The following is a 24936-nucleotide window of genomic DNA, read 5'->3' as shown; positions in this document are numbered from 1 at the left end:
CATCCACTTCACCACTAACTTTCATCCGCCACTCAAATACACCTGGACCATTTCCGACACTTCCCAACCATTCCTTGACCTCACTATCTCCATTGCAGGTGATAGACTTCTGACCGACATCCACTATAAACCTACTGACTCCCACTTCTTCCCACCCTGCTTCCTGTAAGAACTCCATCCCCTACTCCTAATTCCTTCTGCTCTCAGGATGAGGCGTTCCACACCAGGGCATCTGAAATGTCCTCATTCTTCAGGGAACGGGGGTTCCCCTCCTCCACCATAGATGAGGCTCGCACCAGGGTCTCTTCCATACCCAGCAACACTGTTCTCTCTCCCCATCCCCCCACTCGCAACAAAGGCAGAGTCCCCCTAGTCCTCACCTTTCACCCCACCAGCCGTTACATACAACAAGTCAGTTTCGCCACCTCCAACATGACCCAACCACTCGCCACATCTTCCCATCTCCCCCCATATCTGCCTTCCTCAAAGACCGCTCCCGCCATAACTCCCTTGTCAATTCTTCCCTTCCCTCCCGTACCACCCCCTCTCCGGGCACTTTCACTTGCAACCGCAAGAAATGCAACACTTGTCCCTTTAACTCCCCCCTCGACTCTATTCAAGGGCCCAAGCAGTCGTTCCAGGTGCGACAGAGGTTTACATGCATCTCCTCCAACCTCATCTATTGCATCCGCTGCTCTAGATGTTAGCCGATCTATATCGGAGAGACCAAGCGGAGGTTGGGCGATCGTTTCAGCGAACGCCTCCGCTCGGTCCGCAATAACCAACCTGACCTCCCGGTGGCTCAGCACTTCAACTCCCCTTCCCACTCCGTATCCGACCTCTCTGTCCTGGGTCTCCTCCATGGCCAGAGCGAGCAACACCGGAAATTGGAGGAACAGCACCTCATATTCCGCTTGGGGAGTCTGCATCCTGGGGGCATGAACATTGAATTCTCCCAATTTTGTTAGTCCTTGCGGTCTCCTCCCCTTCCTCTGCCCTCCTGCTGTCTCCTCCCATCCCCCAGCCTTCGGGCTCCACCTCCTTTTTCCTTTCTTCTCCCCGTCCCCCCACCCCTGATCAGTCTAAAGAAGGGTTTCGGCCCGAAACGTTGCCTTTTTCCTTTGCTCCATAGATGCTGCTGCACCCGCTGAGTTTCTCCAGCATTTTCGTGTACCTGCTATTAAAAACTGCCAGCTCTATTTTTAACTACCTTAACCAGTTCTTCAGATTTTGACATAGTTCTTTAATTTGTGTAATATATCAAAAAGCCCCTACGAATAGAGCACACACTATATGCTGATACCAGCGTTTGGTGCCTCAGCAGCATTTCTATGTTTAACAATTTATATAGGCGCTATGGCAGCCATTCGCTGCCCTGGCCGCGGCTAACACCGGTCGCTGTTACCGGTCGCGGTCGCGATATGAAACGTAGCCGCTATATTAAAAAACCGTCTATTGCTATTTTTAGCAGCTAGCTCCCAAGCTGCACCAGCAGCCCCAACTCCTAATGGAGTTCCACGGTGGTTAAAATCCGGCCCGCAATAATGAAACTGAGCTCCTATGGAGCTTCCACGGCGGCCTCCCAAATCGACCACCTGCTCCCGTTCGGAGCTCCAATGGCGGCAGCCGCCAAGAGCGGCCGCCTCCATCAGCTACTCTGGAGCGACCCGCTGAAAGAAAAATTTACTTAGCTGCCAGAACAGTTGCGAACTGCTCCGACCCGCCGCATTGCGCTCGCATATTGACTCGCATGCGGACTGGTGTGTTCTTCACGTAGTCACTCACGTGACTTTGAAGTAAAATTACCCGTTCTATTCCACTCATGATTTTTGTACTCCTCTATAATATCACCCCTAATCCTCCTGTGCTCTAGGGAATAGAGTCCTAGGATTGCTCAACCTCTCCCTGTAGCTCAGACCCATGATTTCTGCCCACATCCTCGTATATCTTCACTGCATCCTTCCCAGCTTGAGTTGGACAAAATGTCCTTCTTGCTAAAAGATAGCTTTGGGCCACCTAGATGACTTGCCTGCGAAAGGAAGTTCAATTGTATATGACAGGCTTGTAGTAGAATCGCTCAGTCTTTCATGCCTGCTGCATTTACGCTGTTAGAGGATTTTTTTAGCCTCCATACAGCCTAATGGATGTAGCTGGAAACAGCTCAATTTTGTTTAGTTTCAATACAGAAATGATGAACTGCAAATGCTGGTTAATACACAAAAGGACACAAAGTGCTGGTGTAACTCAGCAATCTGGCAGTATCTCTGGAGAACATGGATAGGTGACTTGTTGGGTTGAGACCCTTCGTCAGACTGATTGTGGGGGGGAGAAGAAAGGTAGAAGAAGCAGGACAAAGCATGGCAGGTAACAGGTGGACCCAGGTGAGGAGAGTTTTTGATAGGCAAATGATTGTAACATAAACCAGAGATAAAAGCAGAAGGTGTGAGACAGGGTTGAAGAGTTTGCGAATTGTGATGTTGGAGGGAGAAATGTAGCAGGAGGGGAGGGTAGAGTGGGAGGGGAAAGATGGGTAGGAGTCTAGGTGGGGTGCAGTGGAGGAGGGGGACGGGAGAAAGATAAATAGTGGTTTCGAACAAAGACTCAAAAATTGATGTGAAAATCAAAAATGGAAAACGTATCAGATAACATGAAAATGTAATGATTTGCCTTTAGAAATTATGTTTTAGTTATCCTTCACATTGAATCATAATCCAATCGAAGAAGCATTTTATCTGAAATTACTGATATCTACAGTTGCCTGTATTGATGATATCAGGTCGAAATACAATACAATATAAGGTGTTAGATGTCATGTAGGCTTTGTCCATCACACTTTCAATAGCACATTTGCACTCTTGCTGATAATAACAGCAAAGTGCCTCAATGATTTTTAGTTTGTAGTTCTTCTTACACATTACTCCGCTGCAATTTTCTTAATGAATGCTTCCTCTCTTTAAATCATAGATTTATTCATATCTTCCCTAGTTTAGCTTCATGCAGTCATCATCTGTCACAGAAACACATCATCTCTTGAAAAAAAGCAAATTTGACCCAAGTCTGCAGTCTTTTTCTTTAGCTGAATCACTTACATTTGACGTAGAATCATAGAACGGTAGCAGTACACAAGGAAGCTATTGGGTACATTGTGTCCACATCGGCTCAGAACAACTCAGCAGTTGCAACTCCTGTACATTCTTGGTATCCTTGCAAATATTTCACCACCATATGTTTATTCAGTTGCCCCTTGAAGACTGCAAATAAACCTGCTTCCACCACATCTGCAGGCAGTGCATTTCAGATTGCTTCCATCAACAAGCTTAATCAAATAAATCCCTTCCTTGTGTCACTCGTAATGTGTTGCCTTTATTTTATACTTGTCATCTTTAAGGGCCTGTCCCACTTACGCGACCTTTACATGTGACTGTCGGCACCTGTGATCGGTCACCCAAATTTTCAACGTTGAAAATTCAGCGGCGATCAGAAAGACACTACGACTCTTTGGAGACCTCTCACGACCATAGAAGACCTCTCACGACCGTATGGTCGTGAGAGGTCTCCTATGGTCGTGAGAGGCCACCAATGGTTTTGAGAGGTATCCAAAGAGTCGTAGCATCTTTCTGGGCACCGCTGAATTTTCAACATGTTGAAAATTTCGGTGACCTATCACGAGTGCCGGCAGTCGCCTGTAAAGGTCGCGTAAGTGGGACAGGTCCTTTACTCCTCAACCCTTCCACCAAATCTTTCCAGCCATCACTTTTTATATGCATTCTTACAACTCAGAAGAAGGCCATTCGGACTCCATGAGATTGTAAACCCTCTCTGCACTACTTCCAGCTTAACCAGATCTTTCCTATATTGGGATGAGCAAAACTGGACATAATACTCAAGTGCAGTTTCACCAATGTCTTGTACAACAGTAATGTGAAAAAAGGTGGTGATGGGAGGGGGGGGGGGGGGGGGGGTTCAAATTGTTCTTCATGAAATACTTCCAAGGCAGGCAACCACAGCAACAACTTGTATTTATGTGACACCTTAACAGAATGGGTGCAGGGGAAATGTTTTAATGAGTTTGGGATAATGAGGACAAAGCCTTGCAATCACAACATTTGGATTGGCCATTTACAAAGATAAGGAGACATGTCTTCACCTAGGTATTCCTGAACCTTTGCGATTTTTAATCCAAGTGGGCTGAGAAGAATCTGTTTCGACGTCTTGATTCTATACCATCAATGGATGTTATAGAATCTAAAGGAATCAAGAGATATGGTATAGGAAAGTGGCAATAAAGTAAAAGAAAAGCCAGATTCTAATTGAATAAAGAAGTATCTGTTGAGAAGTTATAGGAACAGAGTTAAGTCTAGCCCGTCAAGTCTACTCCGCCATTCAGTCATGGTTGATCTATCTTTCCCTCACAACCTCATTCTCCTGCCTTCTCCCCATAACCCCTGACACCCAAGAATCTGTCAATCTCCGTCTTAAAAATATCCATTGACTTGACCTCCACAGCCTTCTGTGGCAATTAATTCCACAGATTCATCACCCTCTGACTAAAGAAATTCTGCCTCAACTCTTTTCTAAAGGCACAGTATTTTATTCTGAGCCTATAGCCTCTTGTCCTAGATGCTCCCACCAGTGGAAACATCCTCTCCTCATCCACTCCACGCAGGCCGAAAAACAGGCATGAGCTTTTGCCCTGAAATACATTGACAATCTGACCCTTTTATTGGTTACAGTGTATCCACTGTATATTTTGTTGGTTAAATATAACCACTGACTTTGCCTCCACAGCCCTCTGTGGCAAATAATTCGACAGATTCATCACCTTTTCCCAATCTCCACACCATCCCTTCTCCACTTCTGTCAAAATGTCAGTGTAGAAGGGCCATTGAATGTTTTTGTCACATATTGAAATGTATTAAGATTATCATACAATAATTAAAAGTACAACTATTTACATTTTAAACATTAAAAACATATTCACATCTTGTAAAATTAATTTAATTAATTGAAACTAATATAAATATTTTGTATAAAAGTTTATGTAGCATTCTAGCTGATTTCCCCCATTCATTTCTCGTTTTTCTCATTCTCATTCTCATACTTGCTTATATAGGGTAGGCGGCGCGGCTCTCGCCAGCAGCGGCCTCTGCAGTCCGTCTGCGTTTTTATTATTTTATGTCTATGTTTTAATGTAGTTTTTGTTATTTTTGTTGGGGTATGTGTGTGGGGGGGTGGGGGTGGTGTGGGGGGGAGGGGGAAACTTTTAAATCTCTCCCTGCACGGGAGACCCGACCTTTTCTTTGTCGGGTCTCCGTTGTCGTTGGGGCTGCAACGAGGAGCGGCCTCCAACAGGAAAACCGGGGGCTCCAGTGCCGACACTCACCTCACCGTCGCGGAGCTGGCCGAGTCCGGAGCGGGTGGAGCTGTGGTGGACGCTGCTGCGACCCGACCCCCGGAGATTCGGTGGCTGCAACTGCGGGTTTGGCGGACAGTGACACCGGGAGCCCGCGGGTACCTGGAGGGAGACCGCTTTTCGGGGCTTCCGCAACGGCGACTTCTCCCGCCCGAGTTGCGGGGTTGAAGAGCTCCTGGAGCGGGGACTACAGCACCGCCCCGCGCGGCTTGGAATGGCGGCGGGTCTCTGCGAGCGCGCACCGGGGGCTCTAACACCAAGACCCGGTGCGCGAACTTGCATTACCCGGCGTGGTTTAATGGCCACGGGACAATTCGCCATCGCCCGCCGGGGGCTTTGACTTTGACTCTGACATGGGGGGGGAGAGTGCAGTGGAGAGAGAAGTTTTTTTGGCCTTCCATCACAGCAATGTGATGGATGTTTATGTAAAATATGTTGTGTCTTGGGTCTATTTGTTGTAATGTATGGCTGCAGAAACGGCATTTCGTTTGGACCTCACGGGGTCCAAATGACAATAAAATTGAATTGTATTGTATTGTATTGTATTATATGTCAGAAAAAGACCATTCAGTTCATTCCATCTGTGCCATTTTATAAACCACATTCGCTGTTCATATCCCTCCACATACTCTCTCACATACCCATTGGCAGCCTTCAATCCACCTCAGTTGCCAAATAATAGGACGGCACTGTGGCTCAGCGGTAGTGTTGCTGCCTTGTAACGCTGGTGACCTGGGTTCGATCCTGACTCTGGGTGCTGTCGGTATGGAGTTTGTACATTCTCCCCATGACCATGTGGGCTTTCTCCGGGTGCTCTGGTTTCCTCTCACACTCCAAAGACATACAGGTTTGTAGGTTAATTGGCTTCTGTAAATTGTAAATTGTCCCTGGTGTGTAGGATAGTGCTAGTGTACGGGGATCGCTGGTCGGCATGGACTCGGTTGGCCGAAGGGCCTGTTTCCACGCTGTATCTCTAAACTAATCTAAACCCGTTAGCAGCCTTTGTGTCATGTAGAAGGGAAAACGAGGCACCTGGGAGAATCGCACACGGTCACAGGAAGAATGTACAAACTCCACACAGGCTTCACCAGGGTTCATGATCAACCTGAGACTCTGCTGTTTAACTGATGCAGGTTCAGTAGGCAGCCGGAGGAGTGAGATACCTGCAGAAGACTGAGTGGGGATCTCATTGAAATGTACCAAATAGTGAAAGACTTGGATAGAGTGGATGTGGAGAGGATGTTTCCACTGGTTGCAGAGTCTAGGACTAGAGGTCATAGCCTCAGAATTAAAGGACGTTCCTTTAGGAAGGAGATGAGGAGGAATTTGTTTAGTCAGAGAGTGGTGAATCTGTGGAATTCTTTGCCACAAAAGGTTGTGGAGGCCGTCAATGGATGTTTTCAAGGCAGAGATAGATTCTTGATTAGTACGCGTGTCAAGGGTTTTGGGGAGAAGGCAAGAGAATGGGGTTAGGAGGGAGAGATAGATCAGCCACAATTGAATGGCGGAATAGACTTGATGGGCCGAATGGTCTAATTCTGCTCCTATCACTTATGACTTAGGACCTTATGACTATCTATCCCATTGGACTCCATGAGGGGCAGCTATAGCCAGTGATGGAAACCCAACAGATGTCAGCTTAGGTTGGAACTGGTACCTGAAAATAGATCTTCCAAGGGGATAACTAACCAAGCCATCTCATTGATAATGGAGTAACTTGCTATAGTTTGCCCCTCTGTCTTCTTCAGGCTAAACCTTTGAGCTTGCCATCTCTATCTTGTGCCTTTACTTCAGGCTTCAGGCTTGGTGCAAAGAGTTTGTTAACCGTGTTCTGTAATGCTCTGCCTGAAAGAGTAGTGGGAGTACGTAAAAAATTAATTTCCAAGGATGAGGAAAGCGTCAGCACTGACATCGTGGGCTAAATGACCTGCTTCTCATAAAGATATTCTGTAATTACACATTATGTTTAATTTAGTTTAGTTTATTGTCATGTGTATCGAAGTACAGTGTGTTTAAGGTCAGGTCCTGCAAAGATGTAAGATTTCTACAAGACATTCAGGTAGTGGAATCCAGTTGGCACTGATCCCTGAATTGCATTAAAGTATCAGTGCTGCTCTAAAGCTGTGAAAGCCATCAGCTCACACTATGAAAATATTCTCAGGCTTTAGGCCCTTTGCTTCCTGATTCTCCATCTTCAAGCAAAGGGATATTTCACGTTCATGTTCTAGGAGCAGAATTAGGCCATTTGGCCCACCAAGTCTACTCCGCCATTCAATCATGGCTGATCTAACTCTCCCTCCTAATCCCATTCTCCTCATAACCTCTGATGCCCGTAATAATCAAGAATCTGTCAATCTCTTCCATAAAAATATCCATTGGCTTGGCCTCCACAGCTGTCTGTGGCAATGAATTCCACAGATTCACCACCCTCTGACTAAAAAAATTACTCCTCATTGCATTTCCAAAAGTACATACTATTTTTCTGAGGCTGTTCCCTCGGGTCCTGAGCTCTCTGACTAATGGAAACATCCTCTCCACATCTACTCTATCCAGGCCTTTCACAATTCAGTAGGTTTCAATGAGGTCCCTTCTCAACCTTCTAAATTCCACCGAGTACAGGCCCTGAGCCATTAACTGCTCATCGCACGCTAATCCAATCCCCGGGATCATTCTCGTAAATGTCCTCTGGACCCTCTCCAATGCCAGCACATCCCTCCTCAGATATGAGGCCCAAAACTGTTCATAATACTTCAAATGCAGTGTGACCTAGGCCTTATAAAGCCACAGCATCACAGCCCTGCTTTTATATTCTAGTTAGTGTGCATTACATTATCTGTAATTAATTAAAATATTACTCTCTATTTATCATTAGTAATTCTAATCTTAAAATCTAATGAGGTAAGAAGTACCAGATTGTCTTGGCATCAGAATTAGATGCTACCATTCCAAAGTCATGAAAATACTTTCTAGAGGCTGGAGATAGACACAAAATGCTGGAGTAACTCAGCGGGACAGGCAGCATCTCTGGAGAGAAGGAATGGGTGACGTTTCGGGTCGAGACCCTTCTGCAGATGATCTTATAGAAATGTATAAAATCATGAGGGGAATAGACAAGATTAATGCACAGAGTTATTTTCCAAGACGAGGGGAATCATGAACAAAAAGGCATAGGTTTAAGGTAAGGGGAAGATAGAAATCTGAGCGGCAGCTTTTTCACACAGTGGGTATCTGGGATGACCTGGCAGAGGAAGTCATTGAGGCAAGTACAACAACAAAATGTAAAAGGCATTTAGACAGCTGCATGAATAGGAAAGATACAGAGGGATATGGGCCAGGCAGGGCCAAATGGGACTAGCTTGGAAGAGGCATCTTGGTCAGCATGGATGAGTTGGAATGGAAGGTCTGTTTCCTTGCTGTATGACTGTCTTTATTATAGGAGGAACAGAAGACAGAAGGTAACGATTTCTACACATGGGACCCAATTACACCTTAATAGATAACACTTCCAGAAAGAGAGAGAAAAATAACGTACTTCCATTTTATTTGCGAAGAGAAACTTGGAAATCAAATAGTCTAGTGCTACCAGCTCCCAAGAGTCTGCTTATCATTTCTAGTTTACTCTCTCAGTTATCTTGCTTTTTGCACTCATATTGGTATTTTCTTCTTCTTGCTTTCTACAGCAGATGACAGACAAGAAACTGCATTGAACCTGTCTACAAATGGCATTAGCAGCATCAACATGTCAATAGAAATAAATGGAGTTGTCTACACAGGTAAATAGAATGCTGTTTTCCGATGTAATTGCGAGCAGGAAATCCAATAACTTATAGCAATGCAGTGGCGTTAAGTTCCATACACAATTTGATGTCTTTACTATAAAATCCATTCTAATGAAGTGGCAGTCCAATGCAGTTAAAAAAGTTAAATATCTTGAAATTGCCCTTGTTGATTTGTGGTCGATTGTGCTCATTGTCGTAGATTGAGAAACAGACTGCTGAACCTAGACCATGTTGTTGAGCTGAAGGTTTAATTACCACTGAGTAAGCACTGGCTGTTCAGAGCCCTCTCTCCAATGTTAACTTGCCCTTTAATTCTAGTCTGTTCCTAAGGGAACAGATGTAACATGGAATTAAACAGGATGGGATGGCAAGGGGAGGGGGGGAATGGAAGCATAATTTAGATAGAGATGCTGAGTAAGGAATGTTGTGCTAAATATAGATTGTAATAAGAATGAAAATTAGAACTAAGACAGCTGTTAGAAACACCACATAACAGGTGTCTGGACTATAAAAATAATAAATAGCGTATGAAAGAGTTGTAACAAATTTACTAACTTTCATGACCAGAACTATTGTCTCTGTGCAGTGCTGCAAGTGATCTGAATCTGAGCTAATTATAATTGACTGTAGAAATATCATGCATATATATGCAGTGACTTTTCTAAAGTGTAAAATACAGGAGGGCTCAGGCCATCAGTGATATGTTGAAGCAGTTACACACTATCCAGATTGCACAACCATAGAAAGGCACTAATTGCAAGTTTAAATCTATTTATGCACATATTTGCGTTCATGGTGTTTTCAATTGAGGTTTTTTGTGATCTGCATTTTCCTTCTTGGCTTGTGTGGATGGATTGGAAACTCTGAAATGCCACAAGCAAACAAAAGAAGCAGCCACTTCCAAGTGATCAATAATATTACTTATTTAGTCATAGAGTCATACAGTGTGGTAACAGGCCCATTGGCCCAACTTACCCACACCAGCCAACATGTCCCATCTACACTAGTCCCACCCGCAGTTGGCCCATATCCCTCCAAATATGTCCTATCCATGTATCCGTCTAATTGTTTCATAAACGTTGCAATAGTCCTTGCCTCGACTACCTCCACTGGCAGCTCGTTCTATACACACACCACCCTCTGTGTGAAAAAGTGACCTCTCACATTCTTATTAAATCTTTCTCCCTTCACCCTAAACCAATGTTCTCTGGTTCTTGATTCCCTCACTGGCAAGGGACTCTGATTTTGTGTCATTTTTACACTGGAGATGGCATCTGACCTTGTAATGTAGCCTAGCTTCTCACACAAGCTGTCTCTCTTTGTAATATGTCCATAGCACAACTTAAGGAAATGGTCAAAGCTGCACCATAGTCTGAGTGGAAGGCAGAGTACTTACCCTGATACTGCTCGAGGAACATCTGGCCGAGAGTGTCTTCTTTGCCTTACATGGTGTCTCCAATACGCATCGTGCATGATGGTGCTGCTACTGAATACACACTCAGCATTGGCAATAGGCTAAATTAGTTTACTCAGCTACAGTCAATTCTGAACTGGTTTAGTCAACAGTCTCCATCTTGATGATGAACTCTGTAAAATTCTGCCCAATGGTATGAATATTGATTTCTCTCACTTCAGCTAGCCCCGGCATTCCCTCTCCCTCTATCCCTCCGCCACCCAAGTCGTACTAGCTTCTCGTTTTCACCCTACAAACAGCTATCAATGGCCTCTTTCCTTTATAATTGTTACTTTTTTGCATATCTTTTATTCAATGGTCTTTATCTCTAGTTTTCCTTATCCCTATCCAGTGTGAAGAAGGGTCTCGACCTGAAACGTCAGCCATTCCTTCTCTCCAGAGATGTGCCTGTCCCGATTTACTCCAGCTTTTTGTGTCTATCTTCTGTAACATTATCTGTCCTGGTGATACCTACCATGTAGCACTCTTGACTCTGAATTAGAAGATACCACTTCAGAGATTTCTGAACAATAGTCCTGGGTCGCACTTCAGTGTAGTGTTGAGGCAGCACTTCCATCAAATGTGGAATTTAACTGAAACTCTGCTGGATTCCTCAGCATGAAGTAAATGATTCCATGGTTCAATAGTCAGTGGGAGCGCTGCAAGCCGGCGCCCTGTCAGCAGCGTGTCCGTTTTTTTCTACTTTTTTTGTTTTTTTAGTATGTTTTAATGTATGTTTTTAATGTTCCTCTGTGCGTTTTGTGTGGGGGGTTGAGGGGGAAACCGCTTCAGTCGCCTCCTCCATGGAGAGGCGACTTTTTCCAGGTCGCCTCCCCCGTGGCCTAACAACGAGGATCGGCGCGGCCTTTCCTGGAGATGCGCCTGGGGCCTCAGCAGCGGGCGCAGCGTGGACTCTCGGCGTGGAGCGGGCGAGCCCTCGCTGGGGCTTGCCGGAGGGGAGCACTCCGTTTCGCTGGCCCGCGGCAGCCGGCAGCCTGAAGCCGTGGTCTGCACAGCTCCAGCTGGCGCGGTGTCTACAGCCCGGGATCTCACGTTGGGGACCCGGGGAGTAGAAGAAGCTTCCACCGCCGGTCCACGACCAACTTCTACCGCGAGCGCGGTAGCGACTTACCATGCCGGGGATCATAGAAACATAGAAACATAGAAAATAGGTGCAGGAGTAGGCCATTCGGCCCTTCGAGCCTGCACCGCCATTCAATATGATCATGGCTGATCATCCAACTCAGTATCCTGTACCTGCCTTCTCTCCATACCCCCCGATCCCTTTAGCCACAAGGGCCACATCTAACTCCCTCTTAAATATAGCCAATGAACTGGCCTCAACTACCTTCTGTGGCAGAGAATTCCACAGATTCACCACTCTCTGTGTGAAATTTTTTTTCCTCATCTCGGTCCTAAAAGATTTCCCCTTTATCCTTAAACTGTGACCCCTTGTTCTGGACTTCCCCAACATCGGGAACAATCTTCCTGCATCTAGCCTGACCAACCCCTTAAGAATTTTGTACGTTTCTATAAGATCCCCCCTCAATCTTCTAAATTCTAGCGAGTACAAACCGAGTCTATCCAGTCTTTCTTCATATGAAAGTCCTGACATCCCAGGAATCAGTCTGGTGAACCTTCTCTGTACTCCCTCTATGGCAAGAATGTCTTTCCTCAGATTAGGAGACCAAAACTGTACGCAATACTCCAGGTGTGGTCTCACCAAGACCCTGTACAACTGCAGTAGAACCTCCCTGCTCCTTTACTCAAATCCCTGGAGGGGAGCTTCGTCTGTCGGCCCTGCGGTCTGCGGTGCTTCTGGCTGCGGCGCAAACTTTAAATCTTCGACCGCCGGCCTGCGGCCTACACCAGCCTGAAGCAGCGGTATCCGGTGGGGAAGAGCCGATCCTGGACTTACCTTGACTTTTACCTTGTCCTTTTACCATCTGGACGCCCGCAGCAATGGCTGCGGAGGGTTGAGGTCCTGACCACGGGGGGAAATGGAGGAGGACTGGCCAATTTATGTGCCTTCCACCACAGTGATGAATGCTGTGGTGGATGTTTGTGTTAAATTTTTATTGTGTTTGTGTGTTCTTTGTCATTGTACCGCTGCTGACAAATTCATTTCACTTGCACTTTATGTGCAATGTGACGAATAAAACTGATTGATTGATTGATTGATATGAGGAAAGATCGAAAAGACTAGGCTTTTATTCACTGGAGTTTAGAACGATGAGGGGGGATCTTATAGAAACATGTAAAATTATAAAAGGACTGGACAAGCTGGATGCAGGAAAAATGTTCCCAATATTGGGCGAGTCTAGAACCAGGGGGCACAGTCTTAGAATAAAGACAAAGCCATTTAAGACTGAGGTGAGATAAAACTTTTTCACCCAGAGAGTTGTGAATTTGTGGAATTCCCTGCCACAGAGGACAGTGGAGGCCAAGTCACTGGATGGATTTAAGAGAGAGTTAGATAGAGCTTTAGGGGCTAGTGGAATCCAGGGATATGGGGAGAAGGCAGGCACGGGTTATTGATTGGGGATGATCAGCCATGATTACATTGAATGGTGGTGCTGGCTCAAAGGGCCGAATGGCCTCCACCTGCACCTATTTTCTATGTTTCTATGTTTCTCTGACACATTCAAAGAAGAACACTGGAGTTATCGGCAGTACTATGCAGATATAAGAGGCTGCCGATGCTAGAATCTTGAGCAAAAAGCAAACTGCTGGAGGAACTCAGTATGCCATGCAGCATCTGCTGAAGGAAATGGGCAGGCATTTTTTGATTCGGGACCCCACTTCATTCCACTGCCTGAGACGTTGGCTGCCCATTTCCCTCCACAGATGCTGCCTGGCCTGTTGAGTTCTTTCAGCAGTTTGTCTTTTGCTCACATTATCTCAAATATTCAGCTAGAATATAGTATGGGTGTCAGGGGTTATGGGGAGAAGGCAGGAGAACGGAGTTAGGAGGGAGAGATAGATCAACCATGATTGAATGGTGGTAGACTCGATGGGCCAAATGGCCTAATTCTCCTATCACCTATCACCTTATGACCTTATGAACATACTTGGTTTTGGGAACCGCATGTGGCTGGCTATATGGCTATAGTTTTATGGTAATACACCTGATAATTTAACTAGTTGTAGCTACTCAACATGTACTCAATGAGACGTTTCAACAGCCATACATCACAGGAGATGAGTCAGTGAGTGCATGGTGTAGTCAGTATCAGTTAAGCAGAAAATTGATAGATTGAATTGTGTAGTCAGCTTAATGTAAACTAAAATTCCTCCAGAGGCTTTTTCAACAGCTAAATAATGCTTGCAAGCCAAACATTTTATTTTGTTTGTTAGGATAGTCGGGAATAGAGATGATGGAAACCATGCAATTGTACCTGTGAAGGTTGATGGCAATCTTTTGGGATAGATTAAAATGTATATACTTTAAATAATGATCTTTGATTCATGTTACTGTGAGATTCTCAATAGATTTAACTCATTTAAGAATGTAAAGTAGTATTTAGAATCATAAGCCCTGGAAACAGGCCTTTCAATCACTTATCTAACTGAATCATTTTTTCCTTTTGCATTCCCCATCAAGCAATGTCCCTGCCCTCAATTCTTGTTCTGGGTTAGAATTATTCCTCATGTGTGTAGTGAGCAGGAGTATGAATATGTAAAATCATCAAAATATCCGAGATATTGAAATGACTGGATGCATTTGATATTAATTATGTTTTGTTGTTATTTATAAGGTGTTCTTTTTGAGCAAGAGCTTTCCTGTTAAAGGTGTTGTTCTACTCTTGGGTCAATATGCCAGTTATTTTACATTGCATGGGAAATGTATTCAACAAATTAAGAATTCTTGGCTTTGCACATCTGCAAGCTGTGCCGATAAGTCCAGGTCATTTTATTGGGGGCCTCTGCCTGATGGGCAAGCAGTCCTCATATCTGCTTTTATACCAGTATTGTAGGTCTAACATTTAAAAGAGGAGGTCTAGTGTTATTAATCGAGGGCCTTTGTAATTGCTACAAGTATTGCGACGCCCCTACATCCATTGGATACAGCAAGTGATTGTAAAATAAAACATGTGGAAGTGTCACAAATAATAGATTTTTGAAGAAAGAATAAGTGCAATCAAATGAAGAACATAAAACATGATTGGCTGAACAGACATTGAAATGACTGGATGCATTTTACCCAGGATAGTGGAATTGAGAACCAGGGGACATTGATAAATGTGAGAGGGGAAAGATTTAATACGAACCTGAGGGGCAACTTTTTCACACAGAGGCTGGTGGGTATGTGGAATGAGCTGCCAGAAGAGATAGTTGAGGCACGTACAATAACAACATTTAAAAGACTCTTGGACAGGTACATGGATAGGAAAGGTTTAGAGAAATAGGACCAGATATGGGCAAATGGGACTAGCTTAGATGGGGCATCTCGGTCAGCATTGACTAGTTGGGTGGAGGGGCCTGTTTCCATGCTGTATGACTCTATGACTAGAAAAAGAAGGAAATTGTAAAAATAATTTAAAATAAGAGCATTGGTTATCATCACATAATGGGCACAGATGACATTTGTGCCTTGCATGTGATTTTGGAATCATTATACAAGTGAGTTACTTATTCCAGAACCGATCATCTCCCATCTGTGATATTGACAGCTCTATGCACCAGGTTAATGTGACTTATGGAAAATATAATCAGCTTCTATGTGGTTTTGGATATAAATGAGAAATGCAACCAAGCAATTCGACTGATGAATCATGAACTACGTTGAATGTTTAAAAGTCCAGATAGGTTAAAGATATATGAACTGATGAATGATTAAAACAAAAGAAAACGCATTGGGTGAAGGTAAATTGCTGATAAATCTTAAGAATAGCCATGCAATCTAGAATCCAGACTTGACATGTCATCATTTTGTTTTCACACTTTACTCACAAGCTCATCCCAAACCTGTGAGTACTCAGTAAAATCACTGGTGCTTTTTTAAATAAGCTTATTGGCAACAGCTATTTGCTAAAATGGATTTAACAGATTTAAAAGGTCACTGTTCAATTAGTCTCCATAGTTGCGACAATTCTACCAGATTTACTTTAATATGAATATAATATGTTTTAATTCAGTAACCCGGCCATGCTTTGTGCCCATCTATTATCTGTGGCACTTCCACATGTTTTATTTTACAATCACTCGCTGTATCCAATGGATGTAGGGGCGTCTAAATACTTGTAGCAATTACAAAGGCCCAAGATCTGATCAGCTTTTGTTCATTATGTTAATACACAGGTTGTTGGCATCATTGACATAGCCACTGTGTTATTGTGCGTCCATAACTGCTTTTTAAACTGCAGCAGTTATGACAAAGGTACTCCTACAGTGCTGTTCAAAAGGGAACTGCAGATGCTGGAATATCGAAGGTACACACAATTGCTGGGGAAACTCAGCGGGTGCAGCAGCATCTATGGAGCGAAGGAAATAGGCGACGTTTCGGGCCGAAACCCTTCTTCATCTGAAGAAGCAAGCCCAGCTGCTCCATTCTCACAGCTTATGACAGTCCCGCTATCCCGGGAATTAACCTTGTAAACCTACGCTGCACTCCCTCAATAGCAAGAATGTCCTTCCTCAAATTAGGAGACCAAAACTGCACACAATACTCCAGGTGTGGTCTCACTAGGGCCATATACAACTGCAGAAGGACCTCTTTGCTCCTATACTCAATTGCTCTTGTTATAAAGGCCAACATGCCATTCGCTTTCTTCACTGCCTGCTGTACCTGCATGCTCACTTTCAAACCCAGTCTGAAGAAGGGTTTCGGCCCGAAACGTCGCCTATTTCCTTCGCTCCATAGATGCTGCTGCACCCGCTGAGTTTCCCCAGCAATTGTGTGTACCTCCTACAGTGCTGTTGGGTTGTGAATGGCAGAACATTGATCTACTGAGTGAGAATGAGGGCAGAGTTTCACTTGGAGGAATTGATGGCATTCCCATGTTGCCAGTTCCTTATCCTTTATTCCCTTATTCAAGCATTTTATTCCCTTACCCAAGCATGCAGGTACAGCATGTCCTGAAGAAAGCTAATGGCATATTGGCCTTCATTGCGAGTGGATTTGAATTTAGGAGCAAGGACATCCTACTGCTGTTGTATAGGGCCCTGGTGAGACCACACCTGGAGTATTGTGAAAACATATAAAATTCTTAAGGGATTGGACAGGCTAGATGCAGGAAAAAATGTTCCTCATGTTCCTCATGAGTCCAGAACCAGGGGTCACAGTTTAAGAATAAGAGGCCATTTAGGAATGAGATGAAGTAAAACCTGTTCACCCAGAGTTGTGAATCTATGGAATTCTCTGCCACAGAAGGCAGTGTAGGCCAATTCACTGATGCTTTCAAGAGAGAGTTAGATTTAGCTCTTATGGATATGGAGAGAAAACAGGAACGGGGTACTGCTTTTGGATGATCAGCCATGATCATATTGAATGGCGGTGCTGGCTCGAAGGGCCGAATGGCCTACTCCTGCACCTATTTTATATGTTTATCCACCTGTGAGAAGGAGGTGAAATAAGGTGCAAAGGTTGCCATTGACCCATTGATTCCCATTGTCTCGTGTTTCACTGCTGCTTCTTGATATTATGCACAATCTGATCGTCATCTTGAGTTGAAGGGCAGCCATCTCACCTCACCTCTGGAATTCAGATCATTAAATAAAATAATTATTGTGGTAAAGCTGCAATGGGGTTGCGAAAGCCAAACACAATTTCAAAGTTATTTCAGTCGGGCATTAAATGACACGAGTTATAAATGCTAACATGTTATTTGGCTACTTAATCATCTGTTACACTGCATCTGGTTTGTCTGGTACTGACCCACTTTTATTGACTGGTTCTGACCCACTCAGCAAGTTTGGTGCCATTCACAATATTGGAATGGACAACAATGACTCTAAAACTGATTTCTGTGTGACTGCATGACTCCTTCCTGTCATGTATTAATTTTCAGATAGACACAAAAAGCTGGAGTAACTCAGCGGGACAGGCAGCATCTCTGGAGAGAAGGAATGGGTGATGTTTCGGGTCAAGACCATTCTTCAGATGTATTATTTTTTGTTGTTTATCTGTCTATTATAGACAATAGACAATAGGTGCAGGAGTAGGCCATTCGACCCTTCGAGCCAGCACCGCCATTCAATGTGATTATGGCTGATCATCCCCAATCAGTACCCCATTCTCCCCATATCCCCTGACTCCGCTATAAAGGGACTATAGAACATAGAATGAAGAACAGTGCAGCACAAGATGTCACTATTCAATTCCTTTAATTTCTTAGCGCCCATGACCTGCTCCTTGATAATTATAAATGAAAAATATTGAGTTACTACCCCGCCCATGTCTGTGACACAGATGGACAACCACTTAATCCTTGAGGGGGACTAATATCTTCCGAGTTACCATTTTGCTCTTGATATAGTTATAGAAACTCTAATGATTCTCCTTTACACAATTTGCCAAAACTACCTCATGTCCTCCTTTTATTCCCCAGATTTCCTACCTAAGTGTATACATACACTTCCCAGCTACCCGACACACGCCTCTTTATAGATGAAGACCAAAGCCTCATCAACCTAACTTCCATAATCTTGCCAACATTGCCCTTCGCTCCAACAGCACCTTGCTGGCCCTGAACTCTCCCAATCTCACTTTTAAAAGCCTCTCGCTCACCAGGTGGCATTGTACCTGCAATCAGCCTCTCCCAATCAGCAAGGTTGTTATGTAATTCCTTCAGAATTTGTCTTGCCCAAATATAAAGTTAAACTTTTAGACTAGTCCAATTTTTCCATACCTAATGGAATTATGGTCACCGGTTCCAAAGTGCTTCCCCCTCAAGGTCTGATTAAAGGGGACCTATAAATATATGGGTGTCATTCACCTGACACTATCATCTGCCTGGCAAGAGCCAGTTTAAATATGCAAATTAGTGCTTTACAGACCGTTGACATTTTTACATACCGATGAGCAGAAAATGAACCATAATCATGGTTTACCCACATGTATCTGGTGAGGGTGGACTTAAACGAACAGCTGGATGATGTTTATAGGATGCTATATTTAAGAGGGAGTTAGATGTGGCCCTTGTGGCTAAAGGGATCAGGGGATATGGAGAGAAGGCATGTACAGGATACTAAGTTGGATGATCAGCCATGATCATATTGAATGGCGGTGCAGACTCGAAGGGCCGAATGGACTACTGCACCTTTTTTCTATGTTTCTATGTTTCTATGTTTAGTCAACAGTCCAGGAACATTAATGATTCAGCACATCAAGGAAACAACAAAAGAAGCTCGTGTCTCCTTGCAAACCCTTAAAATCTTTCCCACAATTTATTTTGGATCAAAAATTGTAAATGGCAGAAATTAGGATGTGTATACATAAATAAAAAGGGTGGCACAGTGGACCACAGGGGAGAACTGCTGCCTCACAGCGGAAGAGACCCGGGTTTGATTCTGACCTCGGATGCTGTCTGCGAGCAGGTTATATGTTCTCCCTGTGACAGTGTAAGTTTTCTCTGAAAGCTTCGGTTTCCTCCCACATCTCAAAGATGTGCAGGTTGTACGTTAATTGGCCTCTGGGAAATGATCTGAGTGTGTGGGCGATGGATGTGAAAGTGGGATGATGTAGAACTAGTGTGAATGGTGGTCGATATTCGGCATGAACTCAGTGGGCCAAAGGGCCTGTCTCTAAATAAAACTAAAATACGAATGCGTAAGCTAGTGCATGCACATTGACTATCGTGCTGTTGCATGACCAACGTTTACTCTTCCTGCAGGCGTTCTGTTCGCACGGAGACCAGTCATTCCTGTCATGTCTGGCAGCAACGGGAACAGCAGCTGTTCTCAGGGCATACCTAGTCCAGCAATAGTACCACAAGCCCAGCCTTCCTCTTCCTCGTCTCACAGTCACACTCCGACCAGTTCTGCACCTTGAAGCCTCACCTACAGACAGAAGACCACATGAGACAGTCCCCCGAAGACTGGTGTTTTTTTGAGAGTGTGTTTTTTGCAAGGAAAGTTTGCAACAAGGATATTGATAACTTTGCTGGTGAAGTGATGGAAACAAAACTCAATTATGCATGAGGGTCACATTTACTATATTGTACAGTTAATCACTGTTGGACTGAACTCCACTTACTTTTGTGTAAAAAAAACCAATATCAGTGATTTTAACTTGCGTAAATCTGTTGCTTTCTGTACGTGAGTCAACACTTATATTTTTAGATGGGCATCCACCCAACCATAGACTCTTCAATGAAGATGGCGATGAGATTGTGGATGACCAATTTGGTTGGACGAATTTGTCCATGTAAAACTAGTTTTCGTTGTGTTCTGCAGAGGGGTTCAATTTTTGGAAGATTTATTAGGTGAGGCCAAAAAGAAGGGGATAAATGGCGATATGGATTAATTACATTTTCATCTTAATAATGCTTCACAATCGAAGGGAATTGATTGCTTTGTTTTAACAATTGGTTGTTTTCAGGAAAAAGAACTAGTACCATGTACTGTAACTCAGCTTTTACCAAAGAGAGAACTAGTTTATCAGGATATATGGCGTCATGTCACAGGGCTGAATTCAACTATAAAATAAACATTAATGTGAGAATGAACACCTTGCAATATTGAAGAAAGGGAACAGTTTTTCAAAGGTGTGTGTGAGCAAAAGAGAATCCTTAAAATAAAGTGCTTCTTCGTAAAGCCACAAAGAGAGAAAATAGCTTAGAGATTGTTCATATGGTTCTGGATCTCAATAGGAAATTGCCACATCAGGCAAGAATCTTGGGAATACATCTGGGCCCTGACCTTTTACAAAGCTACAGTACAACTGTGTTACAGGGATCAATTCTGTCTTATCATCCACGTCCTGTTGTTCACAATGATGGCTGCACGTCTGTCCCTGTGCAGTGATAGTATGGAGATTTATGATTAAGTGCACACAAAGAAAAGAAAAAGAGCAGCAGGGCAGTTTTATCAATTAAGTGGCTTTATTGAATAGGGCCAGATGATAATGTTGACAGTGATGCACTGACCCAGGCTGTTGAATGGAGTCAAGGGGGAGGTGAAGGTGTGTCGGTGCAAATTAATGCTGTCAGAATCCAACAACTCATTGCAAAGGCTTGTCAAGTCTATAGAATTTAGTCTGAAAGAATCATCTTGCTGTTATATTGATTTTTCTTTTCCTTGACTTCTGATGCACTCAAATGGCAACCTCTGCCTCTACCCCTGTCCATTTGCTATTCACAGATGCAGCCGAATACCTCGTGAATCTTCTAATTAACATTTAATGAGAAAGAAAAAAAGAGAGATGCTCATAATATACCTCATAGAAGTCATTTTATTTAATTTGTATTTTTATTGTAAAGCCACTTGTGAAGCATTTATTTTCACCAATTACTGTTTTTTTTATTTTATATTGTTGTACCAAAGAAGGGAATATTCTATTGTACACCTACCTCATTATTCTGAATAGCAGATTGTCAACTCCCAGTTGCATTATTAAGATCTTTGCAGGGTGTTAGGAAGGGAACAAGTTGCCATTAGCTGGAATTTTAGCCGCCTGTGAACCAGGTTTAATGGTGGCTTTTTTTTGCTGTGTACCAAAGATCAAGCAACACATTTCACAAACTTCGTTGAACAGTAGCACAGTTCTGATAAATATTACTTATGTCCAATACGTGTTATTCACTTTGTTTAGGCTTTTTTGCAATGCTCATGCTGTAGGATTTTAGATTCTAAAATGGCTTACTAGCTGTGTATGAAATTTTATTTTATTTTTTCTTCTTGACTAATCCAGTACATTAAGTGAAAGCTGGATTGTGGTGCTCAGGGTTATCAAACTAATAAAAAAAAGAAAATAATGTGATTTTTATTGCCATTTAACTTCTAGTACACTTTTAGAAAATGCTGCTTACTTGGAGCACAGATGATATTTCTCTCCGAATTAATGTTCACGTCAAATGCACAATTGGAAATGTGTACAACCAAACAGCAAGCCAAACAATTTCTTAAAAGGTTCCATACATTTGGATTTTCTGCCAGTAAAATACGTGACTACTAATCATTTTCATCAGCAGCAGCACAATTTTTCGTAACAAATAAGAATTTTCTATTAATTCATAGGAAAAATATTATTAGTCAATTATTATTAGGGTTGTCTTACTATTGGGGAAATGAAACAATTGATCAATATTAATTGAATCACCCGGGTTACTTTACTCCCCCTTCTGCCCTTTCCCTCCATCCCACTGCTGGCTCATCTAACTTTCTGAATGAATTTACACTTGCATCTATACTATTCTTACTTAGTAAAAAAAAACTGTTTTCAATAAATCCTGAAACCATCTTCTGGATTAGAATTTTAGAAAGGGAAGAGATGCTATATAAAAAAATACATTGTCGAGAGTATGTTTGTGTTAAAATGGTGTTTTGCTTTGGCATTGGAGTTATTCTTTGTAAACCAGTCAGAAATTAAACTGTAAATTGAAAGCATCGCTTTAAAGTGTGATTTTTTTTTTTACAAGCAATCATTCAACATACAAATGGATTTCCTGTAGCTGGTGAGGATCAGCTCTTCAATCGGTGTGCAAAGATTTGCAAATGACAAGTGGCAATTGTGTAGGCTGGTTGTAAACCGAAGATTGACACAAAAAGCTGGAGTAACTCAGCGAGTCAGACAGCATCTCATGAAAAAAGACGGGTCTTCTGAAGAAGGGTATCGACCCAAAACGTCACCGATTAATTTTCTCCAGAGATGTTTGATCCGTTGAGTTACTCCAACTTGTTATGTCTAACTTCAGTGACAATTGTTTGTTAACTAGTTTTGGTAATTTTGTGTTTGTCCATCAAGAGATTGTGGGCTTCAGATTCATCATGAGGACTGAATTTCAGATATAAGGTTCAGTCTGCATTGTTACACCATCAAGCAGTTATTGTATCTAACAAAGGACAAATTTGTGGCCCAAAATCTCTGTTGTAGCTCCAGAAATCATTCAAAAGGCACGTACATCATGACTGAAGCTAGGCGCTCTAAATGAGAAACTGGGGAAGAGCAGAGGTTTATTTTCTTCTCATCAGTTGACAGAAACATAACTGTACATCCGGGCAGCAAATCCATAAATAATGGTCAAAAACTAGAACTGTTATTTCTCTATACCCAATGGTAATTTGGTATTTTAAACAATAATTTCCAATTTCAGGTAAGATCACTTGCATCGGAGGAGGCAATGGATTATTCTTAGTATTTTTGAAGTCTGCAACACTTATTTCTGAACAGAAAATTACATTTACTAAGTAAGAAATGCAGTGACTGAAACTGATAATAAAATCAAGTCAGATCAGTGTTCATTTCAGATGAACTATTTCACCTATTTTTCTTAATTCAAGGGACATTTGCTCTGAGCTTAAAAACAACTCAGTCAAAACCTTTTTTTTAAAACATAATTTCTGAGCTTTTTTTTGTTAACAGATAAGTACAATTCAGAAGAAGAGTGTGGTTTGTATTTTCTTTTCCAATTATGTTGTCCAAATGCTTCTTTTTGACTTAGGAAGTGAATGCATCACTTTTTGCAAAGGATCCACCGTTTACATCGATACATAGAAAATAGGTGCAGGAGTAGGCCATTCGGCCCTTCGAGCCTGCACCGCCATTCAATATGATCATGGCTGATTATCCAACTCAGTATCCCGTACCTGCCTTCTCTCCATACCCCCTGATCCCTTTAGCCACAAGGGCCACATCTAACTCCCTCTTAAATATAGCCAATGAACTGGCCTCAACTACCCTCTGTGGCAGAGAGTTCCAGAGATTCACCACTCTCTGTGTGAAAAAGTTTCTTCTCATCTCGGTCCTAAAGGATTTCCCACTTATCCTTAAGCTGTGACCCCTTGTCCTGGACTTCCCCAACATCGGGAACAATCTTGTTCAAAAGGGAACTGCAGATGCTGGAATATCGAAGGTACACAAAATTGCTGGGGAAACTCAGCGGGTGCAGCAGCATCTATGGAGCGAAGGAAATAGGCGACGTTTCGGGCCGAAACCCTTCTTCAGACTCTTCATACCATTCGGGAACAATCTTCCTGCATCTAGCCTGTCCAACCCCATAAGAATTTTGTACGTTTCTATAAGATCCCCTCTCAATCTCCTAAATTCTAGCGACTATAAGCCAAGTCTATCCAGTCTTTCTTCATATGAAAGTCCTGACATCCCAGGAATCAGTCTGGTGAACCTTCTCTGCACTTTGTCTATGGCTATAATGTCCTTCCTCAGATTTGGAGACCAAAACTGTACGCAATACTCCAGGTGTGGTCTCACCAAGACCCTGTACAACTGCAGTAGAACCTCCCTGCTCCTATACTCAAATCCTTTTGCTATGAAAGCTAACATACCATTCGCTTTCTTCACTGCCTGCTGCACCTGCATGCCTACTTTCAATGACTGGTGTGCCATGACACCCAGGTCTCGCTGCATCTCCCCTTTTCCTAATCGGCCACCATTTAGATAATAGTCTGCTTTCCTGTTTTTGCCACTAATGTGGATAACCTCACATTTATCCACATTATATTGCACCTGCCAAACATTTTCCCACTCACCCAGCCTATCCAAGTCACCTTGCAGTCTGCTAGCATCCTCCTCACAGCTAACACTGCCCCCCAGCTTAGTGTCATCCGCAAACTTGGAGATGTTGCCTTCAATTCCCTCATCCAGATCATTAATATAAATTGTAAATAGCTGGGGTCCCAGCACTGAGCCTTGCGGTACCCCACTAGTCACTACCTGCCATTGTGAAAAGGACCCGTTTACTCCTACTCTTTGCTTCCTGTTTGCCAGCCAGTTCTCTATCCACATCAATACTGAACCCCCAATACCGTGTGCTTTAAGTTTGTATACTAATCTCTTATGTGGGACCTTGTCGAAAGCCTTCTGAAAGTCCAGATACAACACATCCACTGGTTCTCCCCTATCCACTCTACTAGTTACATCCTCGAAAAATTCTATAAGATTCGTCAGACATGATTTACCTTTCGTAAATCCATGCTGACTTTGTCCAATGATTTCACCACTTTCCAAATGTGCTGCTATCCCATCTTTAATAACTGACTCTAGCAGTTTCCCCACTACCGATGTTAGACTAACTGGTCTGTAATTCCCTGTTTTCTCTCTCCCTCCCTTATTAAAAAGTGGGGTTACGTTTGCTACCCTCCAATCCTCAGGAACTACCCCAGAATCTAAAGAG

At 43.1% G+C, this 24936-nt stretch overlaps 1 protein-coding gene and 1 long non-coding RNA gene across 8 annotated transcripts in view; both read left to right on the top strand.

The window, feature by feature from the left end:
* arid3c (AT-rich interaction domain 3C) overlaps positions 1-22189 on the top strand; it is a 447620-nt gene extending 425431 nt beyond the window's left edge. For 6 of the 7 annotated variants that reach the window (XM_033032379.1, XM_033032361.1, XM_033032412.1 and 3 more), the window contains exons 7-8: positions 9094-9186; positions 19480-22189. In XM_033032379.1, coding sequence (XP_032888270.1) covers positions 9094-9186; positions 19480-19637 — 251 coding nt within the window. In that variant the 3' untranslated portion in view covers positions 19638-22189. The remainder of the gene's footprint in view (positions 1-9093; positions 9187-19479) is intronic. The other variant, XM_033032371.1, reaches the window with a different exon arrangement.
* On the top strand, positions 1183-4468 carry LOC116980325. Its single transcript, XR_004413936.1, has 3 exons — positions 1183-1218; positions 2895-2897; positions 4458-4468. It is a non-coding gene; the product is annotated as an uncharacterized LOC116980325 (long non-coding RNA).
* Positions 22190-24936: the final 2747 nt, after the last annotated feature.

The sequence above is a fragment of the Amblyraja radiata genome, chromosome 1, assembly GCF_010909765.2.
Source record: "Amblyraja radiata isolate CabotCenter1 chromosome 1, sAmbRad1.1.pri, whole genome shotgun sequence".
Classification (NCBI taxonomy): Eukaryota; Metazoa; Chordata; class Chondrichthyes; order Rajiformes; family Rajidae; genus Amblyraja; species Amblyraja radiata.
This window is presented reverse-complemented; position numbering and strand designations above follow the sequence as displayed.